At 36.4% G+C, this 22,459-nt stretch overlaps 1 protein-coding gene across 2 annotated transcripts in view; it reads left to right on the plus strand.

The window, feature by feature from the left end:
- Positions 1 to 22,459, plus strand: part of LOC103586736 (conserved oligomeric Golgi complex subunit 5) — a 190,207-nt gene that overhangs the window by 151,090 nt on the left and 16,658 nt on the right. For both annotated transcript variants that reach the window (XM_008568048.1, XM_008568049.1), the window contains 3 exons: positions 6,590 to 6,693; positions 11,966 to 12,203; positions 17,998 to 18,074. In XM_008568048.1, coding sequence (XP_008566270.1) covers positions 6,590 to 6,693; positions 11,966 to 12,203; positions 17,998 to 18,074 — 419 coding nt within the window. The remainder of the gene's footprint in view (positions 1 to 6,589; positions 6,694 to 11,965; positions 12,204 to 17,997; positions 18,075 to 22,459) is intronic.

Genomic DNA, 22,459 nt, shown 5'->3' on the forward strand with positions numbered 1-22,459 from the left:
GAATCTTTTCAAAGAACCAATTTTTGGTTGGCTTTATTAACTTTATTGTTTGTTTTCTATTTTATTGATTTCTGCTCTCTGTTTTATTTCCTTCTTCCCGCTTTAGATTTTCTTTGCTTTTTTTTTAAGATGTTTTAAGATTTTACATCATTGATTTTAGACCTTATTTCCCCCCAAAATAAACATTTAGTTATGAATTTCCCTTTAAGCACTGCAGTTTTGTTATGTTATACTTTTATCTTCATTCAGTCTGAAATATTTTCTAATTTCCGTTGTGATTTCTTCTTTGAATCATCGATTATTTAGATTTTTTTTGTTGTTTGACCAGTATGTTGAAGTATGTTTTTTAAATTTCCAATTTTTTTGATTTTCTTAAATATTTTTGATTTCTGGTTTAATTCTGTTATCATCAGAGTCTGTATGATTCCAGTCCTTCTAAATTCATTAATTCTTGTTTTATGATATGTATTTTGTATGTTTGCATATATTTGTATTTTGTATGTATGTGTGTTTGTGTGCATTTGGGTCTTGTTTCATGGCCTACCATATGGTCTATATTGTGAACCATGTGTGCTTGACAGTAATATGTAATGTGCAGTAGTTGAGTATAGTGTTCTGTAAATACCAGTTAAGTCAAGGTAATGATAATGTGTTTTGATCTTTTAAGGCTTAACTTAAATGTTATGTAGTAGTTCTATCAATTACTGAGGCAAAGGAGTTAACATCTTCTATGTGTGTGTACCTGCTTATTTCTGCCTTTAATTTTGTTGGTTCCTGCCTCTTCAATTTTGAAAATTTGTTACTAGCTCTGTTGAAGCTCTGTTACATATATATTTATCATTGTTAGGCCTTCCTGATGAACTGACTCTTTTATCATTATGAAATATCCCTCTTTAACTTTATTAATGCTTATTGTCTTGCATTCTATTTTATCAAATACTAATTTAGCTACTCCAGCCTTTTCATGCTAAATGTTTTCATGGTATGTCTTCTTCTATGCATTTACTTTCAACTCTTCTGTGTCTTTGTTTTTAAAGTGCATCTCTTGTAAACAGTGTATAGTTTGGTCTTGCCTTTTTGTCTACTCTGATAATTGCTGTCTTTTACTTGGAATTTTTAGTTCGCTAACATAATACAGTTACTAATAAATTTTTATTTAAGTGTGTATTTTCATTGTTTGTTTTTTGTTTGTCCCCCCCCCCTTTTTTTTTTTTTGGTGGTTGTTGTTTTTTCTTCTTTTCTCCATTTTCCATCACCTTTTGGATGGTTTTTAAAATTGTATTTTAATTTATTTAGTGAATTTTTTATTTATACCTCTTTGCATGATTTTTTTTTAGTGGTACCTCTGTGGATTACTGTATATATGCTTAACTTTTCACAGTTGTCTTTGAGTTAATATTGTACAGTTTCATTTAAAATATAGAAAACTTGCAATTATAGAAGTGCATTTATGTCTACATGCATTATAAATCCCCTAAGGCAATGCTCTAATTTTTGCTTTTAGAAATTACTTGTACCATTTAAACTAAAAGAAAAAAATATTTTTTATTACCCATATTGAGTGAGTGAGTGAGTGGTGCACAACTGTCTTTCCTCTACTCTCTCTCATCAGGAGTCATCAACACAGAAGACCGACTTCTGTGACCAGATATGTGGGGATTTCTGTCCACTGGCAAGCAAACCAGAAATTCTTCAGTGGACGCCAATGGGGTGTTCTCCAATTCAATTCTAACACTGTCTACCTAGAGATAGCATTAGACTGCACAGGATGAGGGCTCAGTTCCCAAGACTTCCCCCACTTCTGATGCCAGTTGCAAGTCCAGTCTTCTGGAACTTCTGACCACCCAGCTGTCAATCGTGGTTCCCACAACTCCTTGGGTTCGATTAGTTTGCTTCAGCAGCTCACAGAACTCAGGGAAACATATACTTAATGTTTACCAGTTAATTATAAAAGATATTACAAAGGATATAGTTGAAGGAGATGCATAGGGCAAGGCATGGGGGAAGGGACGTGGAGCTTCTGTGCCCTCCTCGGTTGCTTCAGGAACCTCCACATGTTAAGCTATCTGGAAACTCTCCAAACCTAGGTCCCTTGGGTTTTTATACAGGCTTCATTACATAGGCACAATGGATGAAATCATTGGCCACTGGTGATCAACTTAACCTTCTGTCCCTTTTCCCTCTCTGGAGGTAGGGGGGTAGGGCAGACTGAAAATCCAACCTTGGTCTTTCCTGTGACCAGCTCCCATCCAGAAGTTAGTAGGGACTATGAGCTATCATTAGCATACATACAAAAAGACTCTCATCTCTGGAGAGTCTAAGGATTTTAGAAGTTGTATGTCAGGAGACAGGGATAAAGACCAAATATATTTTTTCACAATATCACACATATTTTTACAAGTATGTATGCTACGCATTCATTTCTGAAGATTTAAATTTTCTTCTGGTATCATTTTTCTTCAACTTTCCTTTATCATTTCTTGTCATGTGAGTCTGATGGCAATGAACTCCGCTAATTTTCTTTTGCTGGAAATGTCCTTATTTTGCCTTCTGTTTTTGAAGGATATTTTTACTGGAAATAGAATTATGGGTATGAGAATTGTTTTTCTTCCAGCACTTTACAGATGTTTTCCCACTGCTTTCTGATGATAAGTCATCAGTCATCAAAATTGTTTCCCTTGAATATAATCTGTCTTTTTTGGCTAATTTCAGATTTTTTTTTTAATCTTTTGTTTTCGGTGGTTTGATTATGATGTGCCTAGGCATAGTCCTCTTATAAATTATCCTGTTTGGGATTTGCTTATCTTCTTGATTCTGTAAATTTATGCTTTTCAGTAGTACCTTGGTAAGTTTGGAGTCTTTTTCCCCCCAAATAGTTTTTCTGCCCCATTTTTTTTTCTCATGGGAGTCCACTTACCAGTTATTTTTCAATTTTTTTTTCCTTCTCCCTATAGATTTCTGTTGATTCTGTGTCTTCAGTTCCATTGATTCTTTCATCTGTCATCTCACTTCTTCTACTGTGCCTATCCAGACAATTTTTAAATTTCAGATAGTGTAATTTTTAGTTTAAAGTTACCATTTGGGTTCTTTTTTTACATTTTCAATCACTCTGCTGAGATTTCCTATTATTTTATTTACCGATGCATATTTTTCTTTACTTCACTGAGAATTTTGCCTGATAATTCTAGAGTCTGGATTATCTCAGGGTTGGCATCTGTTGATTGTCTTTTCTTTTGAGAATTGATAAAATTTCCTAGCTTTTTGTATACAGAGTAATTTTGGATATATCCTGGACATTGTGAATGTTATGTTGTGTAGATTCAGTATTTTTTTAATATTTCTTCTAAGAGTACTGATAATTTTGCTTTAGCAAGCAATTAACTTGATTAGACTCAAATTGTGCACTGTCATACCTACAATTACTCATGCCTCAGATTTCAGTTCACTTCTTTAAGGCTTAGTTGCCAGTTACATTTAGTTTGCTCTGTACATGCATAGTTGATGAGTCAGCTGAAGACTGCTGATGGATTTAAACATAAAATTGTGCATTTTTTCTTCTCTAGAGCTCTCCTTTCTGAGGTTCCCCTCTTACTCTCCAGCAGCCCTGGTTGGACTCAGGGCTCCTTCCTCTGTTCCTTCGGCCTGAAAGATGATGGGTTGTTTGGGTTTTTTGTTTGTTTGTTTGTTTATTTGTTTTCCTCTTTCTTTCAGAGTTTTAGCCACCCAGACTTGCCACTACCATGACTATAGTAATCCTTAGAGCAAAGCCACAAAAAATGAAAAACCCACTCTCTTCTGGTTGCTTGCTCCAGGTTTCCACACCCCTCTAAAACTACATGCTTTTTTCCATCTTCAGAGGCCTCCAGTAAGTTTTTTGTATGTTTTGTTTTGCTTTGGAATTTTTTCCATAGTTATTTGTAGAAGGATCTATAGTTAGACACTCACTCCTTCATACCAGAAGTAGAAAACCTGCACTTCCTTCTTGAAACCTTCTTGTCTGTTTATTTCCATCAAACTCTAAGGTCTCTTCCTATTGTTCTACTCAGTGGCATAGTAACCACTGAGAATTCAGATATGCCTAAAAAACCCCAGCTTGTCCACTTGCTCACTTATGGTTTTGGACAGTCTCCTTAACTTAACTTTAGTTTCCCCACCTATAAATTATTTTAGGTTCCCCTTTCATAAATTAGAGATTTTAATAATTCTTTGAGGAAAGAATATTTAATTCTAGGTAGAATTATTGTACGTGAAGCACATAGTACAGTGGTTGGCACATAAGGTATACTTGATAAATGCTTTTACCCCTCTTAATCCTTCAAGGGCTCCTCTTCTTCTGTATGACCTTAAATGGCATTTGGCCTTACTCTATATAACATCCTCTGAGATCTCATTTACTCTTTTGGCTTCATCTCCTTCCTTAAAAGCCAGTGAGTACCACATCTAGTCACAGTTTCTCAGGAACTGCAAATTTAAATATTTTAGTACCTACTGGATAGTCCATGTGGATTTCCCTTAGGCACTTCAAACTCATGCCCCAAACTGAACTCTTCTTTTTCCTCCATACCGAGATCAACCTCTGCTGCTTCTGCGTTTGTACATTCAGTTAATCACTAAGTCATTGAAGAAAAACACCTAAGTGTATCTTTAAATCTTTCCACTATATACCTCTTAGATTTAATTGCCAAGTCCTATACCGTTCTTTCAAAGTGTCTCCAACCTATCTCCCTGTCTCTATTCCTACTGCCTCTGATTTTGTTCTGGCACTCATTTTGCATGTATACTACTACTGTGGCCTTGCAATTCTCCTCCTGTCTTTAGTATAATTTATCATCTACTATAAACATGATTTTTTTCTAAATTCTAATCTTTATTATGCAAAATCCATAGAACTTTACGATACAAAGAGAGAACCCTATTATAAAATTGTTAGTAATAATATATCAATATTGATTCATAATTATAACAAGTGTACCATGCTAATAATGTAACATGTCAATATATGAGTGGGGGGTAGGTATAGGAACTATCTGTACTTTCTCTGTAAAGCTAAAACTGCTATAAAAATTTTAAAAAAAACTTTAGCAACATTTGTTTTATTGCTTAGAACCCATCATTGGTTTCCTGGTCTCTTCAGGAAAAATTCCCCACTCCTTAGCAACTTACACATAGGACATCTCCTTCTGCCTCTCTCTGTTCCACCTAGGCAGGCATATACTCTGTATGTACTAAATGTGTGTACTAAGTGCTTTGCAGCTCTCCAAATATGTCAGCTTTCCTAGGCTCCTATGCCTTTTAACAGATGCACTCCCAGCCCCATCCTTCTTTACCTGGTTCTTACCTACTTGTCCTTTGAAATTCATTTCAAGCAACACCTTTTGTGTTTCAGATCCTCTAAGTATAAGTTGTAGCTCCCTCTCATGGTTCCACAGCACTGTTAGACTAGTTACACTATAACTTTTTATCTATTGTCACTAGACTGTGAGCTCCTATATAGAAGGCAAAACGTATATACACACACACAAGCAAACACACACACACTATCCTGTATATTGTATGTTTATTTTTACCAGAGCTTAAGGGCTATAGATGATGTTTACCAATGAGCCCAAGCCATCTGTCTTTATCATATGTAATCATCTTTGAATCATATATATTTAAATTTTTTATTTTTAAAAAATGTTTACTAAGCCCCAGTCATTATTTTCACACTAAAAACCCATGACTAAAGCCTAAGGTCTTCTATAAATTAACCAATGATTATACCTTACTGTAGAACAGTTTCTCAACCTTAGCAGTATTGACATTCTGGGCTAGGTAATTCTTTGTTGTGGGGGGCTGTCCTGTGCACTGTAGGATGTTTAGCAGCATCTCACTAGATGCCAGTAGCAAAATTCTACCCCCATTCCCAGGTGTGACAATCAAAAATTGTCCAAGGGATGCCTGGTTACTTCAGTTGGTTACAGTGTGGAGCTGATAACACCTAAGTCCAGGGTTCAATCCCTGTACCAGCCAGCTGCCAAAAGAAAAAAAAGAAAAAATCTCCAAACATTGCCTAATGTTTACTGGGGAGGCAAATTGCACACAGTTGTGAATCACTGCTGAAGAACTCTCAACAGAGACCTATTTCATGAAATGCCTAACTGTTCTGCCCTGTAAGAATCACCAGTATATGTATTATATTCACTCTGGTTAAAAGTATATGGCATTGTTCAAATTTTTAAAGAGTTAATTTTGGTCTTGCCTCACTCTTTTGAGAGACTTTAATGTGTTCATTTGATCTTTACTTCATAAGTAGAACTACTCCTATCTTCTTGCATATGTCTTCCTTTCTTCAGGGGCTCATTCAACCACTCAACCTTTTGAAAGAATGAGAGGAGTAGGGGAATTAAAATTATCCAGTGTCACATTCTACATATTTTAACCTTTAAAAATCATTGCTGACAGTGGCTAGCGAGAGGTGCATATATCTGTTAACTATGTATGGTCTGAATTTAATATAATATGCTGTTAGTCACAATGTTTCTCACATCTCAGCTGTCTTTGTGTTGGTTGTATTAGTTTTGCCTCTCTCCTTTTTCCTTCTTTTCAGATGATCCATGCTCTTATGGGAAATGCAGTGCAACCCTTACTGACTTCTGTGGGAGATGCTATAGAGGCCATAATCATCACCATGCATCAAGAAGATTTTTCTGGGTAATAGCTTTTAATCAAAGATTTCACTAATCTTGGCAGGAGCTGTGGGCTGTCCCCCCACCTCCCAGAGCAGACAAGAAACAGAGCACACCCAGGATTCTAGGAAGGAGCCGAGGGCCACTGGTTCTGCCCAGAAGCAGGCAAGAAACAGCATGCCCAGGTCCTAGGCAGGACTCAAGGGCAGCATCCCCTACCCAGAAGCAGGCAAAGAATATACCAAAAACACCACTTCAATGCAGCAGACCCACACAGCCACAACTGCCACAATAGCAGCCTAACACCACAGCAGTAGCTACAGCCACCATGCAGGTGACCCACCAGACACTCAATTGCATTGATACAAGGAGAGTCACCAGCAGAGATCATAAAAAGAAGAGGACATTTCTCTTAAAGCCCACTTCAGAGTAATAGAAGAAACAGCTGTTCTACCAGATGACCAGATATCAATGTAGAGACACTAGAAATATGAAAACCCAAGAAAATATGGTACCACCAAAAGAATACAGTAATTCTCAAATACCAGACCCTGTAGAGCAGGAAACCCTTGAAATGACCGAAAAGGAATTCGGAGCAACAATCTTAAGGAAACTCACTGAGATATGAGAAGACTCAGTTATACAACACAATGGAACAAGAAAAAAAATCTGTGATGCAAAGGAGGAAATTTACAAAGAGGTTGATACCTTATAAAATAATGTAGTAGAACTCATTCAACTGAAAGATCCACTCAACAAAATGAAAAACACAACCAATAGCTCAAGCAGCAGGCTAGAACAAGCAGAAGAAATAATTTCTGATCTTGAAGATAGTCTTTTTGAAACAACCCAGGCAGACAAAAAAAAAAAGCAAAAAAGCATGTAAAAAATTTAAGAAAATCTAAGAGAGCTAGCAGTCAACCATAAGCACACAAACATTTGAATCATGAGTGTTCCAGATGGGGAGGAGAAAGGAAAAGGCATAGAAAACCTGTTCAATAAAATAATAACAGAAAACTTCCCAGGTATAGGGAGAGACATAGACCTTCAGAGCCAGGAGGTCCACAGATCCCCAAACAGATCCAACTCAAAAAGATCCTCTCCAAGACACATTATAGTCAAACTGGCAAAGCTCAAGGACAAAGAGAGAATCTTAAAAGAAGCAAGAGAAAAGCATCAAGTCACCTATAAGGGAGCCCCTATCAGTCTAACAGCAGACTTCTCAACAGACACTCTACAGGCCAGAAGAAAATGGGATGGCATATTCAAAATACTAAAAGAAAGAAACTGCCAGCCAAGAATACTATACCCAGGAAGACTATCCTTTGGAAATTAGGAGAAAACGGTGTGTTTTATAGACAAGCAAAAACTGCGGGAGTTCACTACCACACAACCAGCCCTGCAAGAAATCCTCAAGGGAGTCCTGCATCTGGAATCCGAATAACAGCAATCACTACTATGAATACACAAGAAAGAACAAAACCCACTGATAGAACAAAAATGCAAACAAGGAAGAGAAGGAAACTGAATCTGACTACCCCAAGAAACCATACTGACAATGTAATAATATCCCTGCTATATTTCTGATTTTGGTCTTCTCTCTTTTTTTCTTGGTCAATCTAGATAAAGGTTTACAAATTTTGTTTATCTTTTTAAAGAATCAACTTTTAATTTTGTTGATTTTCTCTAATTTTTTTAATTCCCTGTTTCATATGTTCCAGTTGGTAATCTTTGTTATTTCCTACTTATATTTGTTTTGGCTTTGTTTGCTCTTCTTTTTCTGTTTTCTTAAGATGGAATTTTACATGACTGATGTACAAGGAACCTCTGTATTATTTCTTCCAACTGCATGTGAATCTACTATTTCAATAAATATTTTAATTTAAAAAAATTTCACTAATGTTTACTGCCTTTGTTTTTTATTTAACCTCTACCCTTTCTCCCTAACCCCTTTACCATTTAGGGCCTTGTTCCTCTGGTGATGGTGTTGGCTTCCAACCTTTTCCTATTCATATTTTTCTCAAGCACAGGCAGAACATTCTTCAGAATATATCATAGGTTAGGCCACAAGAGAAATCTGAAAAAAATTTAAAAGAACTGAAATCATAAAAATCATAATCGGTATTTTTTCTGATCACAATCGTATGAAACTAGAAATCAGTGACAAGAGAAATCTTGGAAAATTCACAAATATATGGAAATTAAACAACAGACTTCTGAACAACCAGTGTAACAAAAAAGAAATCAAAAGGGAAATAAAAAAAAAATACCTTGAGACAAATGAAAATGGAAACACAACATACCAAAACATACAGAATGCAGCAAAAGCGTTTCTAAAAGGGAAATTTATAGCAGTAAGTGCTTATATGAAAAAAGAAAGATCTCAAATAAACAACCAAATGTCACACCTCAAGGAACTAGAAAAATAAGAAAAAACAGCCCAAAATTAACAGATGGAAGGAAATAGCAAAGTTCAGAGTAGAAATAAATGAAATAGACTAGAAAAACAGTAGAAATCATCACCAAAACCAGGAGTTGGCTTTTTGAAGATAAACAAAATCAACAAATCCTTAGCTAGACTAAATGAGAGAAGACTTACATAAAATGAGAAATGAAAGAGGAGACATTATAACTGATACCACAGAAATACAAAGGATGATAAGAGATTACTAAGAACAAATATATGCCAACAAATTGGGTAACCTATAAAAATATAAATTTCTGGATGTATATAATCTACCAACACTGAGTCAAGAAGAAATAGAAAATCTGAACAGACCAATAATGAGTAAGGGGATTGAATCATTAATAGAAAGTCTCTCATCAGTGAAAAGCTCAGGACCTGATGGCTTCATGGATGAATTCTACCAAAGTTTTAAAGAAGAACTAATACCAATTCTTCTCAAACTCTTCCAAAAAATCAAGCAGGAGGGAATACTTCCAAACTCTTTTTACGAGGCCAGCATTACCCTGATACCAAAGCAAGACAATGACACTACAAGAAAAGTACAGGCTAATATCCCTGATGAACATAGATGGAATAATCCTCAATAAAATATTAGCAAACAATGCAGCACATTAAAAGGACTGTTCACCGTTATTTATCTCTGGGATGTAACAATGTTTCAACATATGCAAATTTATAAATGTGAAGCACCACATTAGCAGAATGAAGGACAAAAACCATATGTTCATCTCATTAGATACAGGAAAATGTATTTGACGAAATACAGCTTCCTTTCATGGTTAAAAACTCTCAACAAATTAGGTATAGAAGGAATGTAGCTCAACACAATAAAGTCTACTTGTGACAGCTCCACAGCTAACATCATACTCGATGGTGAAAAGTTGGAAGCTTTTCTTATAAGATCAGGAACAAGACAAGGATGCCCACTTTTGCCACGTCTATATCATAGTCCTGGAAGTCCTAGCCAGAGCAGTTAGGCAAGAGAAAGAAATAAAAGGCATCCAAACAGGAAAAGAAGTAGTGAAATTCTCACTCTTTGCTGACTTCATGAACTTATATGTAGAAAACCCTAAAGACTCCACTAAAAAACTGTTAGAACTAATAAATAAATAACAGTAAGGCCACAGGATACAAAATCAATACTAAATCTATACACTAATATCAAACTATCTGAAAAAGAAATCAAGGAAACAACCTCATTTACAATAGCTACAAAGAATATAAAATTTTAGGAATAAATTTATCCAAGGAGGTGAAAAAACCATACACTGAAAACTATAAAACACTGATGAAAGAAATTGTCAAAGACATAAATGAAAGGGAGGATATTGTATGTTCATGGATTGGAAGAATTAATATTGTGAAAATGTTTATACCTCCCAATGCTCAGTCTGTCTACAGATTCAGTGTAATCCCTATCAAAATTCCAGTGTTATTTTTCACAGAAATAGAAAAGCAGTCCTAAAATTTATATGGAACTACAACAAAACCCAAATAGCCAAGGCAATCTTGAGCAAAAAGAACAAAGCTGGAGGCATCACACCACCTGATTTCAAACTATATTACATATCTATATAGTAATTAAAAAAAAGATATGAAAAATATTGATACCATTTTTTTGCAACCTATCCTTTTGGACTGATGAATCCTGAATAAAGCCAGGCCATTCGGTAGTCTGAATCTGGGTAAACCAAACCGCACACACATGAAGACTGCATCACTTACTAAGTCTCCCCTGTCCCAAAGCAGTACAGCACCCTGTGATGATACTGAAACAGAAATGTCCCACTGTGCACTATGTGCCATTGTTGGGACATTCTTTCTTATACCTGGACAGAATCCCTTCCTGCTGGAACAAAAACCTACTTTCTGTTTCTACTGGCTTCTAGAAATGGAGGACCTTTGGTTATCCTATTTATAGTAACCATTGCTGTATTCAAAGATAATTAATTTAACCTCATTCTTTTGCTCTAGGCATCTTAGTCATATCTGTTATTCTTCTCTAGTCCGTCACCAGCTTCTCTACGTCATTCTCAGAATATGAAACACTTGCTTTTTGAAAAAGATTCGGCATTATGTTGCCAATGATCTTATCTATTAGACAATATCAGGTGACATCTAATTTTGGTATAACTCTTCTTTCCTATAAATATTTCATTTTCTTTTAATATATTCTTCAGAGGGAAGCTATAAACATTTATAAATTATAAATAGTATTTCATCAAGCATTAGCTGGCATCACCTGTTGATCCAAATTAAAGCCTTTCCAAACCTCATCATCTGGAGGAGAAAATTGCATACAATATGTATTGTCACATACAATTCCGCAGTCAGAGTTCTACTATTGGGCTGATCTGATTAAATAGCACAAGAGCAGAAAGATCTTTGCCAACAATTTGTTTGAAGAAGGCAGTATTTTCTGCCACTGTAAAGTGTATAATGCAATTTCAGGATCCATTACTGATGATTTATTTACCAGGCAAAACTTGTGAGAGGATAGAGAGTTGTGAGGCTGGGAGGGACCTTGAGAGACCCAGAGATTGCATTTGGCACTTGTATGATTCATCCAGCTGAGATGGTTCTCTATTTCACTCTTAATAATCTTTAGGTAAATGAATTGTAAAATTCCTTCCATAATCCTCCTAGCATCTAAAACAGTCTTCAGAATATCATTTAAATATTGTTTTATGTTCTTTAATACCTTGCAAAAAATAAAAGATGCCTTTATACCATTAAGGAAAAAAATTGCAATAGCAGCCGGGGGGAGAAATCAAACAGTGTAGTTTAGTGCATTGGTGCTGAAATGGCTGGGAAATTTTTTCTTTTACAGGTCATTATCCAGCTCAGGAAAACCCGATGTTCCTTGTTCTCTGTACATGAAGGAGCTACAAGGTTTCATTGCCAGAGTTATGAGTGACTACTTTAAACACTTTGAATGCTTGGATTTTGTCTTTGACAACACTGAAGCTATTGCCCAAAGAGCAATTGAACTTTTTATCCGCAATGCCAGTCTCATAAGACCTCTTGGTGAAGGTGGGAAAATGCGACTTGCTGCTGATTTTGCACAGGTAAATTGATGAATAACTACAAAGGGAAAAATGTTCTGGCCTTAATATTACCTATTAAATAAAAAAAGGTAAATATGTATTTATTAGTGTTTTTAAATAGTTGCAGCATGAAGAAAAGCAAGTTCTCTTAAACTTAACTGATTAAAATAAATTTTTTAAAGATAATTTTATACCAAATATTTTTTTTCTTTTCATTTAACAAAATGATCACCCCTCTTCTTTGATATTTCAAGTTAAGGTGAAGTAACTCATTCTGTAGTAAAGCAGTATTTCCCATTTTTTATATAATATGAGATTTCGTCACTATTGTACTCTCGCACTAGGTCAGTAATGATAGGAGTAATTGACTGACCTTGTTGGAAAATAATGTAGGCAACGAAATAAACTTTCAAACAGTGGAAAGGGGGTTGCCAGTTATCATGTAAAGAGAAAGAACTTCAACACATCTGTAATCCTTTAGAGTCCAGCTCGACACTCCAAGACAGTGTTCTAATTCATTAGGTACACAGTGTCCCAGGTAGGTATAAAGTGATTATTTGGTCTCCTATCAAGTAGAGTACATTTCTTGTCTGTGGCTAGCCTTGAAATCATTCCAAGCTATCTGGTTTATGTGGGATAGAATGACATTAAAATAGCACAATCATAATCAGCTCTTATGGAATGTTTTTTTTTTCTGTGTCCTTCAGACAGATTTTTTAAAGCCTTTCAATAGTATGAGAGGCAAAGAAGAAACACCCCAAACATTCACTTTAATTAAAAGATTCCAAAACAGAGGTGATTCTTATTTATACAGCATGTCAATTTTTAAGTCTTCCAAAGCCATTAGCATTACTAGTGTAAGTAGTTATTCGAATGGATTCTTCATAGTTGTTTGCCAGATCCTCCCTGCTTAATAAGATAAATGTTAATGTCAATATTTATTCCTGAGTGTGCCTGGGAGTGTGTCTTGGTTTATCATCCCTGCATTGAGGAAAGGACCTGGGCAGACTGTTTGTATCAGGGTGATGGGTTGTCAGATGCTCCCTCAGACCTGATGCTTACCAAAAGGAACAGGTAACAAAACCTAAGGTTTTCCAGGGCCAGGTTCTTTGCATAAGAATTGATCCAGCAATTAGTCATTTTTACCCCCAAATGATATGCCTGAGGCCACTAACCCGCAGAAAAGAGCCTTCCTTTGAGAAATATGCCTTTAGTAGCCACAGCATGAAAATAGAAATAACTGTTACCATTAACATAGGTCTTTTTACTGTTTCCATTTTTATCAACTTCATTCTTAGGCTTTGTTTTACAGGTAAACTCAGCTTAAAGAGAATTATACATAAATAGTGCCTTACTTGTCCCTTACTGGGGTTACAGGCTGCTTAATGAAATGAAAACACAGTGGTTTCCTAGGACCTGCTCTTGTTTGTTAAAAACATCAGCTATACTCAGATGGGTCTCTGTTCTCCCTTTCCCCTTTCCTCCTTAATTTGTTCTTTTCCTATCCTCTTCTCTCCCTGGGCTCCCTCCCCCACCAGTTTATTTGCATTCTGCTCCAGCTGGTTCTTGAGTCACTTTCCTGGAGGCAGCACTTCAAGTCCAATTAGAGTGGCTGCCAAGCAGGAGATGGCCAAAATGGGAGTGCTGTAGAAGAGAGACTTGTTTTTGTTTTGTATTTTAATGATATATTCCCTATGAGTCTTGAAAGATGGAAAGTATTATCCTTTAGCCCTTGCTACTGTAGCTAGCACCTGCTCAAAATGCGTAGCATCCAGGACCAGGGTGAGCTTCCACCTTCCAAAAACTGCATTGTTCAGAATTTTATTTGGCTTTTTTTTTTTCTTAAGGCATATTGCCCAATAAATCAAACTTTTCCTGGGTCCCTGCCCTTAAGGTAAATAAAACTCATCAGTCATTATTACTAACTTTTGCTCTAAGGCCTATGTTTTCCATTTTTTAAAAATAGAAATGGCATTTATACACACAGCATCTACTTAGTGATAAGAGTGTATTTTCCAACTCTGCAGTGACTTTATTTTTTTTGGCGGCTGGCCTTTACAGGCATCTGAACCCTTGATGTTGGTGTTATCAGCACCATGCTCTAACCAAGTGAGCTAACCGGCCAGCCCTGCAGTGAGTGACATTTGGTTGCTGCGGTCTGTGTGGTATTGAGAAGCAGATTCCTTTGTTCACGCCTGTACGGTGTGTCCCAGTTTCAGAACATCCTGCCACTCATCTTGGGGATGGTACCAGTCCTGTGGGTTATGGGCACAGGAAAGACAGGTGGAAGCACTATCATAGCTAATCATATTTTTGATCAGTAATTTTGGCAAATGTTATCCGGGTGTTATGTGATGACTCTTCCTCCCATTTTTTTTTTTAAAAAAATTTGAAATTGGGATTTTTATTTCACTTAATTTGGTTTCTTGCCGCAACAGTAATTATGTGGTGTTGTTCTTTGGCTGTTAGTATCATACTTGGTTGGAAGTGTTTTTTTTTTTTTTTCCTGGGGTCAGTCAAAATACTTAAATAGCATTACCCAGACATTTATATTCATGATAGCCATCAGCTGGAGATTAAAAAGCCTTTCAATTGCCTCATAATTGAAAGTTTTATCAGTTTTGGTTGAAAATTAAATAAAGCCATTGAGGTCACTGGAATCAAGAATACACAAATACTTCATGGGTTTCAAAAGTGTCCTTGAGATAAAAGTAACTGCTGTCCTGGTATAAATAACAGAAAGAGAAAGAGCTCAAGAACAGACCAATAGAGTAGGTTTGGGAATGCTGGTTATTTGGCATAAAGTCCAATTGCCATTTTATAACGATATATTTTAAGGATTGCTTTAAGAGTCTTACTTCTCCCCGCTGGCACTGGTATGGAGAAAGAGAAAGTAGTTGCAGGGTGCCATCTGGAGGGCTTATGGTGACGGACATACCCAACACACAGCCCCTTAGGAATCCAGGTCATGGGCATGAGGTGATTTCCTACAGGTAATTAATTCCCTACTGTGACCACATGGCCTCAGAGTCTACACTCATCACATAGCAGTTCTGAAAGCACTAAGCTTGTCCAAGGCCACTGGGGTTCAGCTGATTTTGAATCTCTTTGCAGACTTACACAGTACCCTCTGAAGCACACACTACCCCTCCGCTCCTTTTTCTCTTCTTCCCTGAGGGAGAGGATGGCTACTGAAGTTGGCATTAAATTATTTAGTGGTACTCCAAACAGTTTCTATTTATAGGTCTTCTGGTGCCCATTAAGTATACATTTATATCTATTTCACTTTGTGCCTAAAAAAATAAACATTTAGAAAACAAGAAAATTAAAATTCTAATTTCTGTTCTAATTCCTCTTCCTTTTTCTCCTCCTGAACAATGTCAGGGCAGGAGTGCCCTAGGAGTATCCAAAGATGCCCGTGGTTAACCAGATGCCTGTGGTGGGTCAGGAGCAGCTATGTAATTAGTTCACCATGCCTGCAGCTGCCTGCTCACTCCCTCCAAACAGGAGGGCTGGAGAGAAGCAATTGCACATGACATTTTTGTAGCCACAGCTAATTGCAGAGTCACCTCCTCTAAAAGGAACACTCCTGCCCTTTAAAATATGGCCTATATCCTTTAATGGAATTCTGGCAGGAGAAAACAATTGTCAATACCCTAGAGGTCCTTTATGGATGAAAAATTTATTTTAAACACTTAACATTTTGAAATTGTCCTATGGCATAGAAATCTTCTGTATCATTATAGATTTCACAACCATTCAAGGTCATATTCTCCCATATAGTAACTTTTTCCTAGCCATTTATTTGTTTTAACATTTAGTTCTGCTCATGTGCTAAGGCAGAGGTTGTTTGGTTTGGTCTTGGAAGACAATGAACCCATTAGGGTAATTGAAAAGAAATTAACGAAAACAGTTAATGAAAAATATATCACATAATTTCGTTGTGTAAAAAGCCAATGCGTGCGTGCGCACACATGGAGTTAGGTGGAATTGCCAAGTCAAAGATACATGATAAACACATTTTTACTTTGTGCTCAGTGTGAAGTAAATGACAAATTCTGAAGGAAACCAGGAACAGCCCGTCACCCACTGTCTTTTGAGTTAAGAACACTGGCTTGCAGCTATTCTGTTTTGCGTTGTTGGCAAGAATCTTGACTTTTTCTTCCTTAGATTTTTCTCTTTTATTTATTTATTCTTCTGTATTTTAGAGAGTTTCCCGACCACGTGCAGTTTCTCTCTAGGACATACAGTGTACACTCTGTGTCCTCTATGCCTTAGGAGATAAGTTAACCTGGCCACTATTCATCCTCAAGACTGTATCAAGGAAACTGCCCTCCAATTCCCCCTTGACACTCAGTTCATACATTTGATATAACTCTTAATAATGATCATTATGTGTGTATCTATGTATATTGTGTTTGTATGCATCTATATACACATGTACATTTCTTAGGATTTTTTTTTTTTTTTTTTTTTAAAGATGACCGGTAAGGGGATCTCAACCCTTGGCTTGGTGTTGTCAGCACCACGCTCAGCTAGTGAGCAAACCAGCCATCCCTATATAGGATCTGAACCCGTGGCCTTGGTGTTATGAGCACCGCACTCTACTGAGTGAGCCACGGGCCGGCCTAGGATTTTGTTGATTAATCATATTGTTTAAAGAAATAAATATCCCCTTTACTAAATTTGAAAGAGTTCCTTGAAGGCAAGACAGTCTAATTTATCATCTTATCCCCATGTCTAGCTTGATGCCTGGCAATTAATAGGGAGCCAAAAATGTTTTTCAAATGATTATGTCTCTATGGCAGGGAAATTTTGAGGAGTTTTTCATAAGGATGGCCAGAAAGACAGAAACCTCACTTCCTTTTAAATGTTTTTCTTTAAGAAAGATGCTGTACTACCAGAGAGCTTTATTCTCAGCCATTTTCTAAATTATTCTTTACCAGGGTACTATTTATAGCAAGAGTAGAGAAACAGTTTATCAGCTGAGTGGCACATATGCAAAAACTTTGCATATGTACTTGATAGATAAAAAAAAAAACAAGTAGCCTAGTTAATGACGAGTAGAATTTCCAGTCAAAGGAAGAAAATTAAGAGAAGTAAAACCAGTGTTTGCTAAATTCTTGAGTCAGGGAACAGATTAGTTTACTAATAATATAAAAGAGAATTTTTTTTAGAATACTGTTAATAATTGCTGATATTTATTGAGCAATTATTATATGCCATTCACATAGAGCTTTGTGGGATTATCTATTTAATTTGAATAATTCTATTAAGTAGGTATTATTATTGCCATTTTATAGATGAGAGACCTGAGACTTAGAGAGATTAAGTAACTTGTACAGGGTCACACAACTTGTAACTGCACATTTGGAATTCTGACACAGATGTGCTGTTAAGAGCTCCAAAGTCAGTGCTTTTAACCACTTGGGCCACACTGACATAAAAAATTGTCATCATTTGTATTGAATATAAAAAGACTTGTGATGCCTACTTAAAATATAGGCACACAGTCGTAAAACTTTTCTTTTCCTGATTTTTTAGTGGAGGAATGATCTAAACTTTCTCCTCATATAACAATGTTTTTCTGTATTCATAAAGGAATTTGTCTCATCTTGGATCCCTTCAGTAAATAAATGCAAAAATTATCTAAGTTCTTGCCTTTTAATAAGTTTAATTGGCTTTCAAAACTCATCTCACAGACCATATAGCATTAAGTTTACTACAAATTATAACTTTCTATGATCCAGGTATGTCTAAAATTTACTTTAGGATTCTGACAGAAAAAGTTATGGAGTATCTTTTAATATTTCAGATGGAGTTGGCTGTGGGTCCATTCTGCAGACGAGTGTCCGATTTAGGAAAATCCTATCGAATGCTGAGGTCATTCAGGTGAGACCTGATTCTTTGTTAATACATTTATAACCTTTACTATCCATTTATATTAAATCATTTCCTCCTACTCAGGTTGAATTATATAGAGTTGCTAATATTCAACCATTTTTGACCTACAACAATGGCAATTTCATATGATTCATTTTAAAAGTTATATTGTTCAAAGTAGAAATCCATATAGAATTATATATATACAATGAGTAATAAGTTTGTGTGTGTGTGTTTCAGAATTACAATTCAGAAGATAGAGATGGTAAATTTTATTATGTTCTTCCTAGGGCAATTTTTTTTTTTTTTTTTGCTTCCCACTCTTACAGAACTGTATTGAATAGTAATACCAGGCAGTTCATAATTATATAGACATCTTTTTCTGATATTTTCATTTGTTAATTTATCATTTTTAATCCACTCTAATTCTAAAAAGGTCATAGGTTACATTCCAAGCCGTGGATGTAACAAAACTTTTTTTTTTTTTTTTTTTTTTTTTTTTTTTTTTTTTTTTTTTTTTTTTATTGCTAACTGGTCTGGGGATCCAAACCCTTGACCTTGGTGTTATCAGCACCATGCTCTACAAGTGAGAAAACTGGCCAGCCCCCCTAAAATAGTACCATTATTTTTGAACTGAATCTCATCAAGATCTTTAGGTGAATATAAAAAAACTCTTGAAAGGCATACTAAAAGAGCTGAGTTCAGTGATGAAATGCAGGAAATGACTGTAAATGTAGTAGATATTAGGCTAATGCAGTTCAGCACAAAATTTTAGATTGAGCTTGCTAGAAACCAGTTCAAAAAGAAAAACAATGAGTTAACTCATACTCATGATCTCAGAATATTACCAGTTTGACAGAGAGAAAAGGCCTTTTTGGTGCTGAATGCTTAGATATGCCTTAATCAATTCAGATTTTAAGTAACATTTAATAACAGTGACTTGGGTCTTCAATAGCAGATTGTAAAAAATAAGGAGATGTTGTTTATACTGCTGTTTAGTCAGTACACCAGAACTGGCCAAAGTTTTTCACGTAATGGTACCCATAAAAAATGTTTACATTCAAACGGGTGACCAACACTGAGGGCTGAGGGGATCAACATAATACTTAGGACATTTTTGTGACCACAGAACACCAGATGGGAAGCCTGGATATAAACTATATAAACTATCCATAATATTCAATATCTTCCTTTTTGCCAAGGCAGGATAGCCTTTATCAAAGCACTTCTAAAGTTGTCACACAGTGTGGAGACACAAGTTCTGGGGGTGAATTTCACATAAGACCAATTCTATTTTAAGCCATTAAGATGGGAATTTTTTGTCAATTTTCCCAATTCTCCCATGAGAAAAAGACTCTCTAAAGGAACATTTGAAGTTTGGGTGATGCCTTCTAGTACCTATTTATGGAATTGAAAATTAATGATTGATTAACGTGTAATTTTTTTAATCCTACATTTTTTCATCTAGCTTCTCTTGGAGTAATGGTCAATCTAGATGGATTTAAAACTTTTGGCCATGAGATATTTTCTATTGCAATTTGGCACATACTTGCATGCGAACATGGAGACGCATTCAAACCTATATACATACACATGCACACTCATATGTATGTTTCATGAAACAGTAAATACCCTTACTTCATGTGATATTCCCTGATATTTCTATTTCATTTGATTATCTCTACCCACTAAATTAGTTTTATGGTTCACTAGTGTTTTCCATCCAGCAGTTTCTCAACTTTTTCACAGGGCCCTTAACTCTTGAACTTTAGTTGCTCTACTGATAGCAGAGTTTTTTCCTTTCTATAAACTATAAAGATTTATGCCCTTTCTTCCTGGGATTGTGGTATCCCTGAGCTTTCTCCTTCAGATGACCCCTTAGCCCCAAAGGCCTCAGGCACAATGAGAATAATTGTACCTTGCCTATGGGGTAACCTCCATAATTTGAATTAACTGAAAAATTCCAACAGGGATTTATATACACCAATATATTCCTACAGTTATATCGAATCTACAGAAATCATCTTAAGCTAATCCTAGCACTTTCTCAGTTTTTTGATAGGACTGGAACAATTATTTTGTAAAGAGTTTAGGATTAACTGAATCAAGAAATAAAATGAAAGTGTAGAATATTAGAGGGTTCAAATCCAGTCCTGGTCCAATTGCTTAAGAAGAAGCAACATGTAAACATGTGCCACTGCCTCTGCCCTGCACCATCGTTGGGAAAGCTCGTCTGCTTCTCTGCAGTTGTCATGTGAAGTGAACTGACTTGAGAAAGCTTACCCATGTGGAAGGCCCTACCAAATCCCTTCCTAGAGAGGAGTAAATCAGTATAGAGCAATCTTTATTCTGATAACCTAGTACTAGGCCATTTGCCTATCTTCAAAAACTTGTTAGAGATGCCTCTTCTCCAAAATTAGTCCTGAGCAGTTGCAGTGAAAGGGCCCACTCTTTTTAATCCGTGCACTTCTTCCACTTTTGCTGTGGGCTGTGACAGGAATAAGCATTGTCCAGTGACTGTGCACATTTAGACCTTGGCTCTTGTTCATGGATCTCCTCATCAAAGGTTCTGAATGACACCAAAACCAGCTGAATGGTGGGCTATAGGGGACTGACCACATTCATAGGATCAAGTATATGCAGCCATTAATAACTATGATGTTAGCTAATATCTAATAATATGAAAAATACTCTGTAATGCATCACTAAATGAAAAAATAGACTAAGTACATATGATATGATCCCTACTGTTTTTTAAATAATAGTATGTGTTTGTATCAAGAAGAAAAGCCAAAAAGGACCAAAAAGGATAAATATCAAAAAATTTTCTTTGGATAGAATTGTCACTAATCATTTTTCTTTTAGGGTTTTCTATACTTTTCAAATTTTCTGCCTCCAGTTTATTTTTGTAGTCATAAAAGTCAATAAATATTTTTTTTAGATGCCTCGTGTTGTTTTTCCCATTTAAAAATAACAGAGGAGCTAGAAAATCATATAAAGTGTATCAAAATGTTGTCCAATAAAGGAGAGGGGTGTGTGACAAAAAAACCAGGCAGCCAAACAGCCAAAACCCAGCAGGCTGCAATAGCCACAGGGCCCTCAGTCTGAATTGGAGGCAGTTGCTACAGGGGAGGGCAACAGAGAACCTCTAGTCCAGACCCCAGGTGTGGCACCCACCACACACACGTGTACAACTTCGCAAGCACTCCCTCCTCCCATCACACAGCCATCTGCTGCAGGGCACTTTCTTCTTGACAGTAATATTAGTGGACTATTTAATTAAGCTGCCAGCTTCTAGCATACATTTACATTTTACTGTCTACATTAGAGTTTCTCAGGCAGCAGGAATCTTTTCATACCTGGGACAGAATGCTGCCTCAGAAAGCTGCTGACATTAGTGATTTGCCCATGGGTGATTGCTATTTCTACACAAGACACTTGTCTGTACTGCTGAGACCCCATCTTTGTCCATCCCTCTGTAGCATGGCATTATCCCCTAAAGTAGTGTTTATGAAGTTACCTTCATTCCACCTGGACAGAGGCCTGAAAGCTCTGACCCTTGACATTGTCAGTGCAAATCTTTATGAGGCAAAAGACAGAAAAGGGATTGAATGCCCTTCGCTAGCTCAGGGACACAGACCCTGCCTTTAGGAAGCCCTCACTACCTTCACTCCTGAGGAGACAGTTTATCCCTGATGATGTCCGCAGCCTGCTCTGCTGGAAGCTTTATTACCATCTAGGCTTGATGAAAGAGCAGTGAAAACTGTCAGGAGCTAGGGGCTATGTTGTGATGGATCTGCTGGTGGGAGGGGTGGGAGGGGTGGTGGAAGAAGGAAACCATCAATAACTAGAAGGTAGTGTTTATGTCCATTGTTTTTAATTGTAGGAGTGGTAAGGGTTTTCCAGGTCTATAATTATATTGATGATCAGACCTCTGCGTCTGAATGTTTATAGGACTGCTTGAAATTCCAAACCTCTGCGTCTGAATGTTTATAGGACTGAAAGAAGGCCATCTCTGCAGCTTCTGTTTTTACCACTTTTAAACATCAAGACCCCCAGTTGTGTTCTGTCCTTTCTTTCCACTTGTGAATCTGGGGCCCTTAATTCATCCCATGCAATAACTGTCTCCCTGAGGTTTCTGTATTCTTAATTCCAAGTTTCACATTTCAGCGTTGGCAGCCAGATTTGGTTTGTTTGTTGTTTGCTACTACTTTGACAGTGATAGGAGCATCTAGGTAAACACGAAGGGGTGAACATTTAGTTTATTACTATTTTTATTATTTCTAGCAACAATTATTTGATTGTTTACTATATGCCAAGCCTGTGCTAAGCGTTTTACTGATTCTTTCTCATTTAGCCCTCACAGCACCATGAGCCAGGTGTGACCCCCACAA

This window comes from Galeopterus variegatus, unplaced genomic scaffold (assembly GCF_000696425.1).
Source record: "Galeopterus variegatus unplaced genomic scaffold, G_variegatus-3.0.2 Scaffold370, whole genome shotgun sequence".
Lineage (NCBI taxonomy): Eukaryota > Metazoa > Chordata > Mammalia > Dermoptera > Cynocephalidae > Galeopterus > Galeopterus variegatus.